The sequence below is a fragment of the Centrocercus urophasianus genome, unplaced genomic scaffold (genome assembly GCF_019232065.1).
Source record: "Centrocercus urophasianus isolate 14NV4802_14NV808 unplaced genomic scaffold, USGS_Curo_1.0 seq_12, whole genome shotgun sequence".
In the NCBI taxonomy this organism is placed as follows: domain Eukaryota; kingdom Metazoa; phylum Chordata; class Aves; order Galliformes; family Phasianidae; genus Centrocercus; species Centrocercus urophasianus.
The window spans coordinates 57624482-57645061 of record NW_024884364.1 but is presented as its reverse complement, the minus strand read 5'-3'; the positions used below and the strand labels follow the sequence as shown (position 1 = coordinate 57645061).

The 20580-nt window shown below is 42.3% G+C and overlaps 1 protein-coding gene across 1 annotated transcript in view; it reads right to left on the bottom strand.

The window, feature by feature from the left end:
* The window catches only part of LOC122155942 (sodium/hydrogen exchanger 2-like), a gene marked incomplete at its 5' end in the record, with an annotated part of 31833 nt that extends 11254 nt beyond the window's left edge, over positions 1-20579 (bottom strand). Inside the window, 6 exons of the mRNA XM_042810325.1 lie at positions 107-196; positions 2625-2827; positions 3712-3929; positions 9592-9842; positions 14589-15052; positions 20357-20579. Coding sequence (XP_042666259.1) covers positions 107-196; positions 2625-2827; positions 3712-3929; positions 9592-9842; positions 14589-15052; positions 20357-20579 — 1449 coding nt within the window. The remainder of the gene's footprint in view (positions 1-106; positions 197-2624; positions 2828-3711; positions 3930-9591; positions 9843-14588; positions 15053-20356) is intronic.
* Between the last annotated feature and the right edge of the window lies 1 nt (position 20580).

The following is a 20580-nucleotide window of genomic DNA, read 5'->3' as shown; positions in this document are numbered from 1 at the left end:
GCATGTTTCTCTGTAATGCTGTGCGTTAAATCCTTATCATATTGAAAGCCATTGGGAATTTCATCTCTATGAAGGTTTCATCTGTGACAATGAAGCTACAACATACCCTGTTGTAAATTTCTTCACTGACAGCAGGCTGCTTTTTATTTGACCTTTTGACATCAAGAAACTCCACCAACGGACGAATTGTTATTCCCTGTGAAGAAAAAAGCAAATCTTTCTGTGTTTTTCCATAAATATTAAGGAAGAACAAAACCTTTCAATCTTCTCCATCTCTGTCAGAGCACTGAAAATGGCAGTGGATAACATTTTAGCTCCTAAAATGTTTCTTTTAGCTCCCAAAAATCCAGTCTGACAATCCTAATAGCAAATAATTCTTGTAATAAGCAGGTGTTGCACACAGTTGCAAAGTTCTTGTCAACACACAAACTCCACTGATACAACAGAAGAAAAGAAAGTCCCACTGTCTAAAAGCAGAGAGGCTCAAGATGAGTAAATGACGTACTGCTAATGGGATTTGTGTTGAGTAACCTTCAGGTAGTCTCAACAGTGGCACAGACCAGACCCAGTACACAAAGACTTTTGGTAAATATGTGTCTATACTACACAGTTCTCAGAGAAAGAACAAAAGTTTTGGCTGACCCAGAATGATATAATGATTTTTGAACAATTATTTGTGGAAGAATTGACATCACTGTTTACTTGTACAGGCATACCGACAGAGGAGAGAAATCTCATCATGTTGAGATCAGTCCCCACTATCCAAGACAACTGTGCCCCGTAGTTGCTTTCATAAACAAATTAAACTTTATCTCAAAAATAGTTAGGTTTCTTTGCCCCATTGCTCACATGGAACACTTCTCCTGAACCTCATTGTTCTGATAATTAGAAAGCTGCCTCTTAATTACACCATGGTCACTTTGTACCACTTTGTTCTTCTGCCAACATTGTGTTTTTAGCTTAAACAGAGCTCCTCCTTCCCTGATGTTCACTCCCTGATATAAACAGTAATTACATTCCCTCTTCTCCTTCGTTTTGCCAAAACCGAGACATTCTGGTCTTCTTTCACACAACAAGCTTACCAGTCCAATGTGATTACTCTAGAACACAGCTCTGTTCTCTGTTGGAAACACCTGTCTCAATACATCTTTCTAATGCCTGGAGTGCATTGGTGGCTTAAGCTCCAGCACATTATCAACCAATGCACCTGTGTCTTTTTCTCTTTTTATTCTTTTTCCAAATGAGAGGTGCCTATTTATTTATTAAAGTTAAGAATGTCCTAGAAAGAACAACTTGCACATGCCGCTATTAAAGTTCATTCTATTTCCATCATATTGGTCCCCATTTACTCTTTTCTTTCTAGTTAATGCTTCATGTTGTTAATGCTTTAATGCCATCATGTTGTCACCTTCCAAGGCCCATCATTAAGAAACATCAGCACCAAAAAACTCCTATGTTATGGTCAGTAACAACAATATTAAACAAAACCATCCCCTGGAATCACCTTTTGAGGAATTCTGTCAACAACAACTCATCAGCCTATCATTTCATGAGGGTGGTTGAGCACTGAAGCAGCTGCCAAGAGAGGTTGGGGAATCTCCATTCATGGAGATACTTAATAAAACTGGCCATCTTCATGAGTAAGTCAATCTTGTTTTGCAGATGGCCTTGTTCTGGGCATGAGGTTGCACTAGACATCCTCAGACCCAAACTGCCCTATATGTCTATTTCCCTTTATAGGAGAAATTGCTAGCTCCTTCCTCACTTCCTCATTCACTTTGCAATCACCTGAAAGCCAAGCTAAACCTATGTGTTACTAACAGTTAAGCTAATAATCTCCTGTACAGCTCCCCTGTCTTCCACCTCATCCCTAAAAAAAAAAATAAAAAATATAAAAAAAAAAAAAGGGAAACTTTTACAATAATCTAGTTTTATGAGATTACTCTCAAATTTCTTTATCAAAGAATGATATCAGGTTTCTCTTTAGTAAACCCCAATGCATTTCATAACACATTCCTGATACATCCACATTTTAAAGTATTCTATCCTTCGAAGTCAGTGTTCACTTCCTTCTTCTCATTCCTCCTGTTCATTCAGGCCAGTTCTTCATGACCAATGTGATACCAGAGACCAGTTCTTCACATTCTTTCACATCAGTGGTGCTTTTGAATGGACATTCAACTGGTATTCAATATTACTGCTTAACACCCAGATTAAAATGTTGCAGTTCACTTTTCAGTGCCCTTAAGTGCTTTCCATTCCTCTTTCCTCTCTTCTCTGCACCCAATACCCAGCTCCTTAGTAAACATACAACTTAAATATTCTAACAAGGAATTAGTACTGGGGCTTTACCCAGATTATCTTTAATCCCTACTCCAACCTCATTGGGTCCTAAATGCTTAATACTACTTAAATATTCACCTAAGTACTTAATATCTGACATAGTTTTGCTATCTGTCTGCTGACTGCATAGCTTTTTTTTCTTAAGTATGACCATAGAGCAATATAGAAGTATGTTACTTCAAGTACATTCCTTCCAGTAATTTAGGACATCTATTTTTCTACCCACAGCTTATTTACATCTTGCCTGAGAAAGAAAAGGTCCAGAAGAGGAAAGGCATTACCTGAATAAAAACGGTAAAAAATATCACCACGATAACAGCAGTGATGAACAATTTCTTCCTGGGGAACACAGAAGGAGGAAGCAGAAATACAAGTGAAAAGCAAATAGCTCCTCGAAGGCCTCCATAGGCAATAATAAATTGGTCCTTAAAAGTGAGAGGTATTGTCCGGAACACGTTAATGATCTGAGTCAGAACAAAAACACCTGAGGAAAAAAAAAAAGTGAAAATACAAGAAAGAGAAAAAAGGAAATCAAAATCACACTGAAATCTCCCACAGTGCCAGTACGTGTTCTGAAACACCTGCACTTGCATGTTATTGAAGGAATAAAATGTTACACAGCAGCTTGAAAACACCACCAAAGAAAGATTTTTAATTCTTCTTAATCATATTTAGTGACCTCAGGCCAGCTTGATTTAGGACCTGAAGCACCTAACTGATATCCACGAGACAGCCACTTCTAATGCTGTAGTAAGTCTTGTTTCAGCATGGGCCAGAATCCTAAACTACTTTTTTTAATGGGATTTATGTTACATTGGAGCACTTTGGCTTGCCACCTCCAACAATCTGTGCTGTGATTGAAGTATCTTCACAATCCTACTCAGTTATTTAACTTTATTTCCTTAGACAGGAAAGATGGAGGACTAGGGATGGAGCAAGAAAATACCAGTGCATGGTGGTGTACCAAAGGCACAGGCTACAGATATGCAGCAGGCTGGAAAAAAACATAAGGGCAGGGCACAAGGGAGCAAGCCTAGCTGCCAGGAGTAGGGGCAGTCAGGGTATTTTTCAGCATAAAGTTTGAACAGAATAGCATATTCTTTTAAGAAAAGTGCTTGTAAAGAAATGAGTAATTAGATACATTCACTCCGATTAACAAACTTGGTTGCCTCTGACTTCAGATGGGCAGGACCAAGATCAAAATGATTTCTGGATTTCATTTTGGGGCAAGATGGAAGCCAACCCTGAGATCTAGGATATGTTACAAACAAGATTATGGGGCTTTCTAAATATTGTCATTTTCTGTTGGAAGAAAGGTAGGAAGTATCACTTGTAGATAACATGACAAATGCTCTGAGACTTGCTTACCCAGTGCTCTCCAGATTAAACAGAACAGGAGAGTGAAGCTAACGAAGGCCCAGTTCCACTCATGGTTCTTTCCAACTGTAGACACTCCCATGAAAATGAAGATCAGGGTCTCACTGACACTGCTCAACATCTTCATGAAATATTTTATTGTTGTATAGGATTTTTGGGAAACATTTTCCTCCACATATTTATTCATGGTCATGGCACAAGCTGTAATCCTGAAAGGGAAACACAATCCTCTGTTTCATTGCCTTCTCACTTTTCCATACTGCTCTTTAAGATACAAAGTATGACTTATTCCACCACCAACAAATCTCAAAGTTATAGATTTAGTGAAATCCTGTTCGGGGCACATGATTTTTTTCTTTTTTTTTCTCCATGATAGGAAGTTTTCTGAGAACATATGAGAGTATGGAGAGTTTTGCCATCTTCCAAATCCACATGCGATGTTCAGAGGTCACTCAAACTATGCGCTTAGAGATAGGCAGAGCTGAGGAGAGCCAGAACAGCTCTGGAGAACAGGAATTGCTACTCCTATTGCTGCTGAAGGACATCAGAAAGACATTATTCAGATACTAACAGACAGGATGGCAACTTAAGCCCTGGGGCAGGACTGCACTCCCTTCCCATTAGTAGTTTGCCCACCAAACCATTTCCCCCTTGATGACAATGACAGCAGCCAGCTCCTTTTTCCAGGGAACATAAGCAGCAAGGCCACAGAAAACTTCTCCATTCTAGGCTACTGCTTGCTTTCCATATGCATAGAGCTGAGCAAGGCCTCAGAGGAGAAAAACACAACCTGCTGTTAAGCATTTAAAGCACCCAAAAAAGAATGAAATGGGGATATCATCTAATAAGTGAAAGAACAGATAGGGCTTACTATGCCTATATGTCCATTCTCTAGGCCTGTGTTAGTAAGCATAATTTCTCTAATCAGGGAGTCCAGAGGAGGGCCACAAAGATGATCAGAGGGCTGGAGCATCTCCCCGGTGAAGACAGGCTGAGGGAGCTGGTTTTGGTCAGCCTGAAGAAAAGAAGGTTGCAGGGTGATCTCATTGCAGCCTTTCAGTACCTGAAAGGAGCCTACAAACAGGAGGGGAGGCAACTCTTTGAAAGGGTAGATAACAGCAGGACAAGGGGAAATGGTTTTAAGTTAAGGAAGGAAAGATTTAGGTTGGATGTCAGGGGGAAATTCTTACAGAGAGAGTGGTGAGGTGGTGAGGCCCCGTGGATGCCCTGTCCTTGGAGGTGTTCAAGGCCAGGTTGGATGGGGCCCTGGGCAGCCTGGTCTAGTGTTAAATGTGGAGGCTGGTGGCCCTGACTGTAGCAGGAGGGGGTTGGAAATTCATGATCCTTGAGAACCCTTCCAACCAAGGCCACTCTGTGATTATATGATTCTGTGGTGAGGCACTGGCACAGGTTGCCCAGAGAGGTGGTGGATGCCCCTTCCCAGAAGACGCTCAAGATCAGGATGGACGGGGCTCTGAGCAATGTGATTGAGCTGTAGGTGCCCTTGTTCATTGCAGAAGAGTTGGATTAGGTGAACTTTAGAGGTCCATTCCAACTTCCAAAAATTCCATGACAAACTTTTTTGCAAAGTGGAAAGCGGAATCTCAGAATGAGCAGTAGCTCCAAAAGGATCTCAGAATAGATGCCACTATAGATCCCAAATATATATATGCCCATACATCTCTGGAAGAAAGTGGTAGAGGATTTTGGCTATACATGGATTTTGTCCTGGCATGTAGTGATGATCCAGCCAGGAACACATACTGAAGCCTTGGAAATATTCCTGGGTTCTTCAGTTCAGCAGCTTCAAAAGTACATGTGAAGAAGGGTATCAGATCTCCTTATCATTTTAACCCTCCAGAACTCCTTCATTGGTAAATCAGCTCTTGTCAAGACAGAGACTGCACTGATAGGACTACAGATATGTCAGGTTATGTCACGGCCAATGATAGCCCTCCTGTGAAGTTTAACTGCACAGGTGTAACAAGTCCTGGCTACCTTCAATCAACCGCACACACAGTACGGATGGCACTGGGGCAAGTGCAGGGGCAGTAAAGGCAATTCAGCAAGAAAGCAATGGGCAGGATGCAAAACAGCCCCTTTCAGACACACGGTCATTTCAGGGTCTCACAGCTGCAGCACACTGTCCGAAGCATTACGGCTGTTGGGTCTGCATCAAAGAAAAAACACAACAGTCAGTACTATTTATTACCCCCTTAAAATAAATAGTTTTCATGATTACATCCATTTAGGAAAGCCCTGCAGCTTGGGGAGTGAGGAAGGAAGCTCCGAACAGTTTGTTTTTGGATTCTGAGGTAATGGAGACACTGAAATAGATGTCTGGTAAGAATCTGTCACCAGATTAATCTGGATCTTTACAAGCTGTAACCTAAAACACCTACCACGTTTAACTACAGGAATTTAAAGGGACTATGCTCTTATATATAGAACATCCTTTTCAGTCACATTTTGCACTTATCCAATTATGCTGACAGCTGAGATGATTCACCAGTATAACAAATAGCGTTGTACATTCTTTGTACTATTAAGTACTATTAAATACTAATAAGTACTATTCCACAGCTAATCACTGTTCACTTCTAGCTTTGATTTACGTGACCTGAGGCAGTTGCCTTTATCAAGAAATGGAGGGAAAAACAGTAGTTGCAATAAACTTGCAGCCTTTTATGCCACTGGAGAGCACTCCTGTACAAACAGTAGAGTTTCTGTCAGGAGTGCAATAAACTAGGCCTCTGTGTTCAATCCTCAAGTTTCCCTGACCTACTAACTTTACAGGAGTTTCAATGTTTTTCCTTTCAGCCTGCTAAATCACTGTTGCAAAAAATAATAATAATAATAATAAAATAAAAAATTGATAGTCTTGCCACTTCACTGCCTTCATAACAAATGAGTAAGCAGCGAATACAGCATTATAATCAGAAATGGGAACCAGGCAGGTAAAGTTCAGATTTACATCTGTAGTTTTTGTACCCCTATCCTGATTCCAGCCCAGCTCTAGTTACAGGAGGACCTCCTTCCTCTGCTGCAGAGCACTTTTTCACAGCAGCTGGTGAGGACTGAGTCAGCCCCGGAGATATTTTGGCCGAGTGACCCTGTGCATGGACAACACATGGGTGCTTCAGGAATCATCTGTCCCCAGAGCGAGTATGCGGACTTATCAGAGAAACAAGAAAGCACCTCTCATTTCCCTCTGCTCCTTTTTGCCAATGATTTCCTGCTTGCACAGGAAAGAGGCACTCTGTGCACATGTCTTTTATATGCTATAAAACATTACGTGTTCATGTTTTCTGCCTGAAGTGTGGCAGAGAATGTATGTGCAAGACCTTGCAGTGAATCTTTAAGAATCTGGATATGAAGGAAGAAGGTATCAGTAGTTCAGCACATGGGGTACAGGTGAAAGGAGGGAAACTGGGCATTTCTTCCCTACAGGCTGAGCTACAAATGACCACAGAATCCTGGAACAAGCCAGGTTGCAAGGGGCATCTCAAGGTCATTTGGCTCAGGCTGACTCTGAGACCAGAACTGAGTGACTGGGACCAGTGCACTCACTGCAGAGCATGGCATCAGGGATCAGCACTACGCTGCACTACAACACAGGGCAGAGTACTCTCCAGAGTTCAAAGCCTAAGTAAATGCAAAGAGCACAGGGTACAGAATCATAGAATCATTAAGGCTAGAGAAAACCACTAACATCATTTAGTCCAGCTATCAGCCAATCCCCACCACGCCCGCTAACCATATCCCTCAGTGCCACATCCAAACGGTTGGCTCTTCAATATCTCCAGGGACAGTGACTCCATCACCTCTCTGGGCATCCTGTTCTAGAGCCTCACCATTCTTCCAGACAAATAATTTTTCCTAATATCCAGCCTGAAACTCCACTGGCTCAACTTCAGACCATCACCTCTTGTCCTTTCACTGTTACCGGGGAGAAGGGGTCAGCCTCACCACAATCTCCTTTCAGGTAGCTGTAGGGAGCGATAAGGTCTCCCCTGAGCCTATTCTTCAGACTGAACAATAGCAGTTCCCTCCAAAGTGATGGGGGGGTTATGGGAGCTGCAGGTGCTCAGCATCACTGCAGAAAGGGGGCTATGCTGTATGTCCTATGGTATCAGAGTGTCTACACCTCTGCAGAGGTTCCCTCCTCCTTCCCACCAGTGCCACCAAGGTATTCAGCTCCCTCAGCTGTTTTGAAGTCTACTTAGAGTCAAAACATACATAGGATTTTTAAAGATAACTAATTTTCTGTCATACTGCTGGATGAAAAAAACAAAACAAAACAATACAAAAAAAACTGGAGGCTTCATACACTGTTTTGCACCCATTCAAGAGTTGCCATTGCAAACAGAAATGAATAGCTCACTGGTGCCACATGAAGCAATACTGTGCTGGTTCCCACTCTGCCCTTCCTATTTTATCCCGGATGCAGAATGTCCAGTTTAGTATTTTCCTGCATGCTGATACAACTTTTTCCATGTGCAGTTTAGCCACACATATTTGGCTTTGAAGCCCTTTGAGTATTTGATCATAGGATGTCAAGAACATTTGACTTAAGAAGTGGAGGAAACTAGAAACCACACAAATGCTATGAATAGAAGGTGGGGAAAGAGATGGCTCATTTATGAACTCGGTCAAAGTGGATACATACGTTGCTTTATTTAGGCTCATATCAGAGAAAGAAACCCATGCAATCCTTAGCTCTTTACTTACATTAAAGTACTGACCCTTGTGGTTTCCTGGCATATTTATTTTTTTATCAGCCGTCAGTTTCCATGTAAATTGTTTCTCAGACCCAGAAAACCTTATACTGTCAGGGCTATGATATCAAACCTATCTTCACATTCTTACAGGATAATTATCAAATCAGGAATTATCGAGTTTTAGTGACACTCAGTAGTAACATATAGGCTCTCAAATATCTATGTTTCTTATCCTGAATGACTCACATTTGCCGCTAGAACAACACAAAGTCATTAAAGAAGGTCAGCCTTTTAAAAATATTACTTGGAACCTGAGAAAACCGTTTAGGCATATCAAGTGTCATAAAGGCTCTTTCTAAAGATGAAGCTGTTAGAGTATAAACAGCATCAAGAAAAAGGCTATGCTGTCTCTTTTTTGAAGTCCAGGACAGAAAGCCCACAGAGGGAAAATATTTTTATCTGTTAGCAGCAGGAAGAATAATATTATTTTGTACATAACAATGTATTCAGAGAGCATTGTAACACACAGGTACATGTATCAAGTTATTAAACTGAACTGTTTATATCATCATAGGACTAGATTCTGCAAATCTTACTGTATTTGTAACGCAGCAGGAGTTTGCCTGGATGACACATGCATTGTCTCCACTGAATGGCATTTGCTGGCTGCTCACATGACTACACAAAGATGCAGTTTCACAATATCTTGGCATCGGCAGCAAAGCCAGCTCATGAGGTTTGCAGCTACCACTGCCACTCCCTGCCTGCCATGGCTGCCCCCACATCGTTGTGTGCCACCCCTGGGCCATGCCTGTGTGACCAGTGACAGGGTCTTGTGAGGACACGGGTCACCCAACTGATCTGGAGTAAAAATAACCCCACCAAAAATACTAGGGATTATTTTTAATTTGAAACGTTTCAAAGATATGGTTTATGGTGCGATGCCACAGGCAGTTTTAGTGACACAGCTGGTGTGGTGGCAAGCTGAGACAATGGGGTGGGAGCAGAATGGGAGAAGCCACAAATCCTCAAGCCAGCTCCACTGCCATGCACAGTGGAATGAGGCTATATGGCAGGGTTTGCAAAATCTTGTCCTCTCTGCAGTTCCCATTCTTATTTGGATGCTATTACTGAAGTTAGGGGTACTTACGCCATGATGCCCGAGAGATGAAACATTTCAGCTGTTATGTATGACAAGTAACTGTACAGGAAGACAAAAAGTGGCTCAATCACTCGGATTTTATGGGTGAAACGGGTGGTAAAGGCTGCTACAAATCCCAAAAGGATTCCAATCAATACTCCACCGATCCCCACTATAAAGAAGTTAGCAATCCCAGCGAATATGTCAATAACCTGAATTGTGCGCATCTGGCAGAAAGACTTGAACAAATTGTACAGGACCTATGAGAAAAAGAAAGCACATTATGTTTCTGAATTCTTCTTAATTTCCCTTTGTGCCATTGCATTTCTCTGCTTCATGGTTGGACTTTGTCTTTCTCTGTCTACCTTGAATCCATTTTTGAGAAACACTGGACTGCAGCCACCCCAGAGATTACATGAAACATGGCATCCATGCAGTGGCCTTTCTCTGATATACTAACCATTTGGAATCCAATAGTTTAAGGACTTTCCAAACTTCATATTATTTCTAGAGATTTGGATTTAATTCCCATAGAAGACCTGTGTATTTGCCCAGTTTCATTTTCAAAATTCTTACAACTGCCCTCCTAAATAAATAAGGTGAATGGGATTATAATATTTTCTTGATCAGATCTCCTTTTCTCCCTATACCTAAAACAATAATATAAAGTCCAAGTTCCTCTAATCAGTAGTTACTACTAAAAAGACAACAATGGAATCAATCTTTAAAAAATCACTCTTTAAAAAAATCTTAAATGGTTTTCACAGTTGCAGATATATTTGGAAGATTCAAGCATTGCCCAGTGTTACATGTGTGCTTCCAGCCTTGTGATATCACGATGGCTACATGATCTCTGTGTACAGGCCAAAGTTTGGTCTTATTCCGAGCACAGAGCACACCTAAGCCAGAAGTAGAAACTGGGGTCACAGGTTTAGCCACCATGTTCATAACAAATACCAGCTTGGGCAGCTTGCAGGAGTTAAATATCTGCTTTCTTTATGGACTTCTTAGCGAATCAAATAGACTTCTCTATCAGAAATGCTATTTGAAAGAACAATCTTTTATCAGTACTTGCATTGTGCCAACATTGTAGGTATTTGAATACAGGGAGGGAATTGTCGCCTTTGCAGCCTTGCTCTCTCTCACATGACAGAAAATTAGCTTCACAGCTCTTCTTAGCCAAAATTTGAGAAGACTTACATAGGTAAAAGTCCTCAGTAAAGAGTAATTGAAGACATGGACTAATAAGGGTCCTTTGAGCTAAATGAAAGAAAAAAGGAAAGACAACTGAAAAAGAAAAAAACCATATTCCAGCACAAGCGTGAAAAAAACAAGGGTAAATCAAACATAGCAGGTTCACCAGTAATTTCTGATTTCCACTTCAGAGCAACAAGCAGGGGAAGAGCAGGAGCATGAGCTGCTTGCTTCATAAGCGTGATGCTCTCAGGATGAGTCCACCTGGGAGAAGTGTATTTTTCACCTGGGCAAACCCATTCACCTTCCTGCTGCAAGGCTTTTTTTTTTGCCCTGTTCCTCGATATTTATTTCCCATTCACACACAAAAGGAAATGGACAGGAAAGTAATGTCATATGCTCCACTGGTTTTCAATGTTTTGATTTCTAGACCTCATGAATTTGCATACCAGAAGAAGCATACCAGAATTAAGCCTCCTGACAAGGTGTGCCTTCATTTTTCATTTTACAAAGACCCTTCATTCCACAGACTCACAGGGCTCCCTGAATCACAGGCTGAAAAAAAAAAAACAACTGCTGTTTTGTGTCAAGAAAGGAGAGAAGTCTCCCTGAGTCACCTCTTGGCACTTGCAATTGCCCCTGTATTGCACTATTCTTCAAGACACCTGTAGAATCTCATCTACCTCGGTATGGATTTTGGAACATGATCATTTTCTGTGAGTCAAAAAGCCTTGTTTTACATTTTCAAAAGTAACTATATAAGTGTGTATATAAATTTATATATATGTTTGGCAAGTATCTGAAGAAAGGTCACTGACAGCTGCTTGTAAAGCATATAATATTGACCTACTCAAGCAACAGACTTTCCATAGCATCACCTCATCTCAACCGCAAAGAACTCAACCTGCAAACAGAATGGAGCCTGTTTCCAGCATAGACATAAATCTAGAGTCTACTGTCACAACTTATTTGAAAGAAGAAATGCAATGTACATGAAAACCATGCCATGCTGGAAGCAGTAGCTAGGACTATGGAATGTCAAGAAAATGATTTTAATCTCCTTCTTATTGTTCTTTATTTGCACTACTGTACATGAGATCACAATCAGGTTCCATTCCCTTTTACTGCACAGGTAGTTCAACTCTCATTAAGCTTTCAGGTGAGTTAAACAACAGTAACACCAGCCACATTTTGCAATGCACTTGGCATGCAAACTGTTTTTATTCAAGTTCAAGATTTACTCAACATCCTTTAGCTGAACTTGCTGAAGGTTACACCAAGGAGGCATCAGTCACTAATGGTTCTAATCATGTCTCAGAGTATATATGCTCCTCCTAGACACTAATGACTTATTTTCATCAGTTTTAGTTGTTTTTAATTCCGAAATTACTCAGAAGTATAAATAATATAAATAATATAAAAACAATGTTTTTGGTAGAGGTAGAATGCAGAGTGCTGCTGTAATGTTTTTTAATGCAGGAATAATATTATTGTAATGAAACTGGCTCCTTCTGTGTGATTTTAAGCCCAAAATTGGAATTTGAACCTCTAAAACTCAGCTTCAACTGTGATTTTGCCATTTAGCATCCTCATAGTAGCTGTCACTGAATCGGGTGGGTGGTAAGGCACCAAATGAGAAGCAATACAACTGACTGGCAAATATTGTCCTCAACCAAATTCAAGCTTCAAAATTTCACCAGTGGGATCATCCAAATTGTGAAACCAGTTAGGCATGAAAGCCATATGAGAAGCACAGCAGAGACAAGATTTCTGAGAATGTACACCCTAAAACGAAGATGGAATAGCAAGTTTCCTGAAAAGGGAAAGCACAGGTGATGCTGCTTTCCTAAGAAAAGCAGCAGCCCAGCAGTGCAAGCAGGTTAGCAGGATGAAGAGCTTTAAGTATTTAGGAAGCATGTTTACTGGAGTCAGGCCAGCCTGACTTCAGCACCCCTCCTGCCCCATCCCTCATCCCACCACAGGCATCTGCAGCAAGGACTGCTCCAGCAGCCCCGCCATGGTGTGGGAGCAAGGTCTACCCAGGGCACTCCAGAGCAGCCTCATGAGATGGCCTGAGTTGCAGTTTGAGTTTAAGCACGATTGCAGGTGTGCAAAACCATAACAAGGAGCCATTAACAGACCAGTGCTTAGCATGTGGAAACCACTTGGTCTCCTGCCCGGAATCACCGCTAAGCAATAGCTGGGAATTAAGACCGAACAGACTCTAAATCCCTTTCACTTCCCATGAATAAAAGTACAGCCAGTGTACCTGCTGGGTTGGCCCTACAGGCTCCTGAGAGTACCTCTCCCCATGGTGGGGCACCTGGGCAGGCACTTCGTGAGAAAGGACTCTGAAGAAGGCAACAATGATGCCTACAGGAAATCCACAAATCAGTGCCATGCCAGCGCCTAAAAAAAGGTGCCATGAAATATCCCACCACTGGGCACTGGCATGCACACACATTTCCATCATCAAGATGAAGTGCTTTGCTAGCAAAACTTGCTACATTAACTGCTGTTCCTGTAGAAAGGCAATTGATTTTGTTATCGGAATAAGCAATTTTGGAAGGAAAAATAAAAAAATAAAATGTTTTTATTAACATTAAAGTAGCCCTTTTTTTCCTTTTGAAAAATAATACAGAAAGGATTCCTTTTTACGTGTGCTCATTAAGAGTGAGTATAGACAGACACAGCCATGGCTGAACTGTTTGAAACTCAGAATTTACACCCACTGTTTTCCCTGACTGTCTTAGGTGCCAGTTCAGTAGTAACAGGCGGATGCAGGTATAAGCTGATGAGTACAGCTAGGCTTCAAGTCAAGGCCACACAAGGGGATGCAACATAGAGTATGGTAAAACATAGACTGTGTAGAACAGTACGCCTCAGGGCATATAAGAAATTATCAGTACCAAGGCTCAGATTAAAAGCTTGAGACACACAGGTGTTAAGCAGGTGAGGGAATGTCCCAGAAAGGAGGAAAACTGCAGCAGAATTCTGTAAGGAGTGGGACAGTTGATAAGAAGCCAGAGAAAGTGAAGGTGAGGACCCAGTTCATCAATCTTCCTGATCATTCTGTCATATGAAATAAATGGATTTCCAAGGCTCACAAACATAAAGCATGCCATGACATAGTTAACATAGGCAGGATTTCAAGTAAGGTATAGATAAATGGGAGTAATGTTCCAGACACAGTGTCATCAGGTACAAGCAAGGGGCACTGGGAGTGTTAATGGAATTTACAGATTTCTGTCCTCGGGTCAGCACCACAAACCTGATGCTGCTGGTTAATGATTAGAAACTGCTACCTCCAGGTGGCTTTCCTGGCTCATCTGTAACCTGGGAGAATGTATGGGTGGGCTCTGGGCAGTCGGAACCAGACAGACACATGTGAACACCTGGCATTGCCTGGATCCCATGCTCATGGCAGCTCAATAACTCACCCGTTCTCCCTAAGAATACACAGAACACCTCACACTGGCCCTTTTGCCTGTCCCATCCAATTAGTTCTGCAGGCGAGGCAAGCCTCCGGTTTAAGATTACAGAAGTGATAGAATTTAAAGATACAGAAACTAAAGAGGTCAGGTAGTAAAATGACTTGAACAAATATGGTACCATTACTCATTGCTCTGCTGTAGCTAGACTATTGTAGTTCCTAAATCTAAAGTTCAGAGAACTACGTAGACGCATTAGCACTTACTGATTTTCCTCTTTTGGCAAACTGCAATAACTGCATACGTTCAAACAGGCCACATAGTGGCATACAAGCAATCATTTATCATTTTAATCAACTAATCATTTATCAGGTAACTTACCACAGTTATAGCATCATTCAGCAATGATTCTCCAAACACCAGGATGTAGAGCTGCTCATTGACATGGATATTTTCAAACACAGCCAGTACTGCCACAGGATCCACAGCTGAAATAAGGCTGCCAAAGAGCAAATTCTGCAGCAAGGTGATATCAGTCAAACCAAATGCACTGATTTGGCAAATTCCAAAAAGTGAAATTCCAATGCCAATGGCATTCCAAAGAGTGCCCACCACGGCATACCAGAATATAGTACCAAAGTTCTCAAAGAAAAGACGAGTTGGCATGAAATATCCAGCATCGAGTACAATTGGTGGTAGGAGATATAAGAAAAACACATCACTGTTCATTACAGGTGGGGACTTCTCCTCTGCTCCAAAAATAATCCCTCCAAGAAGCAATCCAACCAGAATAAGGAGACAGCTTTCAGGTACTATTGAGGGCAACTTGTGATAGAGATGGAAGCCTTCAAAGGAAATTCAAACACAAGAAAATGAAAAAGTTATTTGCAAAGAATCCAAACAACTGCTCTACATTCTGTTATCTTAGTCTCTGTAGTAAACAAACATCAACTGCAGAGCAGTTTCATTTTCACTGACAAGACTGAAATGGACCACCATCACAGGCCAATGTAAACCTGTCATCCAGCATAGTTAATTCAATTAATTTGATGGAGAAGCAGTTTAATAGCTAGAGTTTCCTGCTAATAGCTAGGTTGGTAGAGCAACTGATGCTTTGTTTGTGAAACTACACTGTCATTTTTTGTTGCTTTTTTCAAGCTCTTTAGTTGCTGTTTTGTTACTGTTGTGGTTGTTTGTAACTTAGAATCCAACAGGAACACTTCCAAAGGCTTCTAAAGGGCAAGTGACAGCTAGGTAGAGAAAAAAAAAATCAGGATAACTACCCCTTCCTCCATGCACAGCTTCACAAAGGAACTTAAGAAACTAACACATTCTTTTTATTTTTAGGTTTCTTGAGTCTGAAAACCAAAGGCACTAGCACATGACCTGCATCCACTCAGCCAAGGCATTTTCTCAGTGACCATGAGGAAGCATCATCAGCCACATTACTCTTTAACAGAGCCTCCAAATTGGTTTCACAACAACAAGAAGACGTATGTTTTGTATAAAGGGACAATAAATTGCAGCTTGTATTATTATATTAATCCTTCTCTATTATATGAATTATGGTAGTTCCAAGAGTCTGTCACAAAAATCTGTGCACAGTGATAAAAAAAATGTTTAAAAAATAAAAAAATGCTCTGGATGAAGACCTAATGGTTGAGTGTTCCACTGCCTACTAAAGTTCTCAAAGCCATGTAGTTTTGATTTAAAGATTCCAATTACTTTCAGAAGTTGATTATTGTAGGGGTGACTTCCAGTAATGAATGACAGATGCTTGAAAGGAACTTACTTTGGCCAATCTAATGGAATGGTCAACCCTATGCACAAAGGTCACATTCCAGGTCGTGGCGATACCAATCTTTTCCAGGCTCCTCCTTATCTATATTTGGCCCATATAATTATATAGAAAACTATCCACACCCACAAGATCCTACAATTCCCGCCTAAGTAAAAAGCATTTAAATTATTTTAAATGAGAGCTGCGCGGAAACACTGGGTGTGGTAATAACGGGCGTCTATTTCAGTAGAACTATTTCAGTAAAATTCACACCTGTAGTCGAAATAGTTAAACTTCTGCAAACTTGGAACAGTTCGCATCCAGGTTCCCAGTCTGAGGCTTCTGTATCTTGTAGCACTTATTCTGTTAATTCTCCTTTCATCACTGATTTTTTTCCAGGCAAAAGAAAGCCTGACTTTACAATTATGGAAAACAAATGGTTAAACAAGACTAAGGGGGAAGTTGCTCTAATCTACAGAATTTTACTTATGTTTTCAATAACTATTAAAGCTGTTTTTAAAAATAAGCAGCTCAAGCCTCCTTTCTTTCTCCCTTCTGGATGAACAGAGTGCTTTTTAATATACGGAAACAGCCTTGTGACGCATCAGGATTGCTAAATTCACTATCATTCTTTGGAACAGGAATCACTAGGATCCGGTCTGCTGTATGAGCAGAGCAGGTAATGACCCTGGGAAGATAAGAATTGCCTCTTGCACACTCGTCTCTTCACCTTTCAGACAATTCCACTTGAACATATTATGGTCTGTCTTCATTTCTGCAGTGGCGGGATGCCAAAATTTCTGACAGTGTGATTAAGAAGATTCTCCTGAGCAAACAGTTTTTGCTGGAAGATTTAAAAGCCCTTGGAAAGTATCTTAAAACATTTTTTTTCAATAAAAAATGAAAACAAGGGTATTTATACAAATGCAGCTTTTAATGAGGGGAAAAAAAAAAAAAAAAAAAAAAAAAAAAAAGCTTCCAACCAGGTCTAATGCAAAAACAATGAAATGTCTATTATGAACATAAAATAAAAATCTTTTTCTGCTTTTTTTTTTCCTTTACAAGTCACTCTTTAGAAAGCTCATACCTTCCCAGAGCAATTGGTACTCTACTTCATTCTTGAAGGGCTCCCACTATGCAGCACATGAATGACCTTTGGCTGAACCCAAGATCATAGCTACTTTCTCCTCTTCTGACCTTGTTCTTGGACTCCTGACTATGCAGTAGAAGCATGGAAGATGTTTACCCTCAGGCCACTGGGCATTGCCTAATGTGCAAGTTCAATATTCTTCAAGCTGAAAGGACCTTGGAGTCCTGGTTTTCTATTCTTGGGTGAAGTCCAGTGTTTTCTGTTGCTGACAATGCCACCGAGACATGTACTTTCGATTACGTGTGAGTGGTCCAACTCTCAGGGTTCAGGTGCTGAACAGTTTTATTCAGAAGAACCTTTTATTAGGGAGAGAAGTGCTGGAAGGGCATCGTAGAATGCTTTGGGCTGGAAGGGACCTCACAGCTCACCAAGCCCCAAACCCTGCCATAGGCAGGGCTGCCCCCCACCAGCTCAGGCTGCCCAGGGCCCCATTCAACCTGGCCTTGAGCACCTCCAGGGATGGGGCATCAGGTCAGGTCTGAGAGGCAGCACTTCTAATTGTGCTTGTGATTAAGCATATAAGTAACAGCAATCTGGGTGAGTGAGACAACATTTTCTAAGTTTAGGGGCACAGGAGTTCAGCAATACGGGGCAGTAAGCAGACCAGTCTCACTGCTTAGAGATTACAGCATGTTTGGGGTGCATTGGATTCCACCTAATGCACCTGTGAGCTCATCAGCATGTTACTGACACACCTCATGTATGGTATCACCACACAAGATAAGTAACTAGAGGTAGACAGAAATTAGCAATTCTGCTCAAGGCAATTTCTTGGATTTCAAAAGGTGCTCTTGCTCTCTGTTGGAATATAAATACTAAACTAAATTTCTATGTACTTCACCAAAATGCTGAGGATCTCCCTGACAACTTTTCCTTTCTTATGCTGTCCTTTGTGCTCTTGATAATCCTAGTCTACAATCAGGGGATCTGAGAAGCCTTTTAGTTAGATATCCCTCATAACAAAGAGCATATCTTCGAATGCTTCCACTTCAACCGAACTGCACTTCTGCAAAAACATGCATTTTCTTTCAAAAAGGCAATAAGCAAGTGTTAGGATACAGTTATTTGGGATCCTAAGGATGTGGTGAGTGCTGTTATTAAACGTGACCTTATCTTCCATGCTTCCTGCAGCTGAGCAGAACTCAGGGCTCTGTTCATAAAGGTTTGCTGCTCAGCAGTGCTATAAGTAAGCACCTTGTGCCCAGCCCCAGAAAGGAATGTGTGATGCCAGATTAAGCACCCAACTTTCCTGGGCAGTGCGCGCGCCTTGAGGTGGCAAGACACAGGCAGAATGCCTGCGCTGCCTGGAAGAAACGCGGAGAGAGGGATGTCCCCGAGAGCTGCCTTGCAGAAGGGGCTCAACACTCCTCTCCATCCCTTTGAACTGAGGCAAACCACCCTGTCCTACAGACTTAGGCTTGGGAGCAATGAGATCCCGCGCTGGGCAGGTGCACGCGATGCAGTCACTGGATAAGGAGCACAGCCGGAGCCTGGGAGCCAGAACTGGATGTTCCTAATTCCAGCCCCACAGCTGGGGCCCTTAAGGTAGGCGTGGTGGAGCTGGTGTGGCCACACCTGGGACCTGGCCCTGGTTGCTTGCAGCATGCTGCTAACAGCAGAGACAGTGCCCTACATCCGCCACATCAGCCTTCGTTTGGTGTAGCTGAAGGGATTTGACAATTATAGGCATTTCTCCTCATTTACACTCCTAGCTTATTCATTGCTCTGCAGTCAGCTTGGGAAGTAAAAGTAGGCGACTCTGATTTTCTTACTTTTTAGATGCCAGCGCACTAGCAAAATGCCATGACGGTTACAATGTATACAGTCCTGCAGAATCTATTACTGTGTATGTATGTGCTGACATGTTTCAGATGGATTTCCTTTCATTGTTAATGAAGCAAACAAAGTGTTAGTTGATTCCACAGTTCTTGCTGTATCTAGGCTCAGAAGCTGGAGCAAATCTGCAGCACTCGACTGGCTGAGTTCTTTCCCAAATCCCTCATGTTCTGGCCATGATGGTTCATGATTTATCTGAGTGCATCATTCTGGAAGTATATCCTGATTCTGCAAACACCTACATTCATCCTCAAGGCTGAGTATGCACCTTTAATGCATTCAGATGTGCAGCCTGAATGGCTGGCTTCAAGATAAAGGTATTTCTGCAGAAAGCAATGAAGCTACAGTGAGGTACTGGGGTGGAGAATCAGGCCCCCAGCTCAGTGCTGACTGTGGCTGGAGAGCAATGTTCATTTTTGCAGAAACTCAACTACCTGACATGTAATGTGTAAATAATGGGACCCCATTTAAATGTCAAAAGAAGTCAGTCAAAGTTTTATCAAGCTGTTCCATCAAAGTATGACCACAGATTTGACTGAAATCACAGAATAGGATAACTGGAGTTGGAAGAGACCAACAAGGAGCATCGAGTCCAACTCCTGGCTGCCCACAGGACCAGCCAAATCTGTGACGCAAAATGAGATTTCCCATTTAAACCAAGAAAGTGCAGACCTTTTTATTGGGTTTCCACAGCTCTATACCTGCCATTATCTTTTAGTTGAGACAGAGACCATCATATGCAGTTTTACTGACTCTAAAATAGGTCTCTAGTATGCATTTTCCTGACATCTTTAGATGATTCTGCTGTACCTGTTTATTCGGTCTGGGGTACAGAAAGCTCATTAGACACATGGTCTGTAAACCACACAAAACAGTGAAACTATGCAATACAAATAATTTCCACATGAGGGAATAAGCAGCCTTTCTCACTCATTCAGTGCCGCACTTTCTATCTTTCTCGGGACACGAGTGAATGGTGGGGAAAGTACAACGAGGAGTCTTCCTCATAAATATTTGCTCTCCATCGATCTGTTGTTCTGTTAGGAAATTGTCATTATAGCCGGTGTTATTTTAAGAGGAAGAAAACAGAGCTCCGACGGCAGCAGAGCGATCAAGGAACACCCTGCCGTGCCCGGCTGAACTCTCGGCTTTCCAATCCTACCAGCCCGTGCTTTAGCGGGCTGCAGGTAACCGCTGCTCACCTACACCTTCCCACCCCAAACCCTCCGAACGAGCCCGTCCCGGGGCGTGACGCTGAGAAGTAGCATCGCCGACCCCGGGAGCCCCGCCCCGCGCCCCCCACCCGGTGCTTCGCTCCCCGCGCCGGGCTCCCGCGGCGGTCCCGGGCTGCGGAGCACGGGAGTCCCCGTGGGCCGCGCTCACCGATCTTGGCGAGGGAGGCGAGCAGGATCCAGAGGGTGATCTCGAAGGGGATCTGCACGTGGGGGTAGTCCAAGGTGAAGACGTGCAGCCGCGTCTCTTCGAAGGCGGTGCCGCTGGGGCTCGGCGGGGTGCCGGTACCCATCGCCGCCGCGCCGGGCGCTTGACTCCCCGCGGTGCCCCGCGCCTCCGCCACCGTGGCCGCGAGCACCGCCAGCACCGCCAGC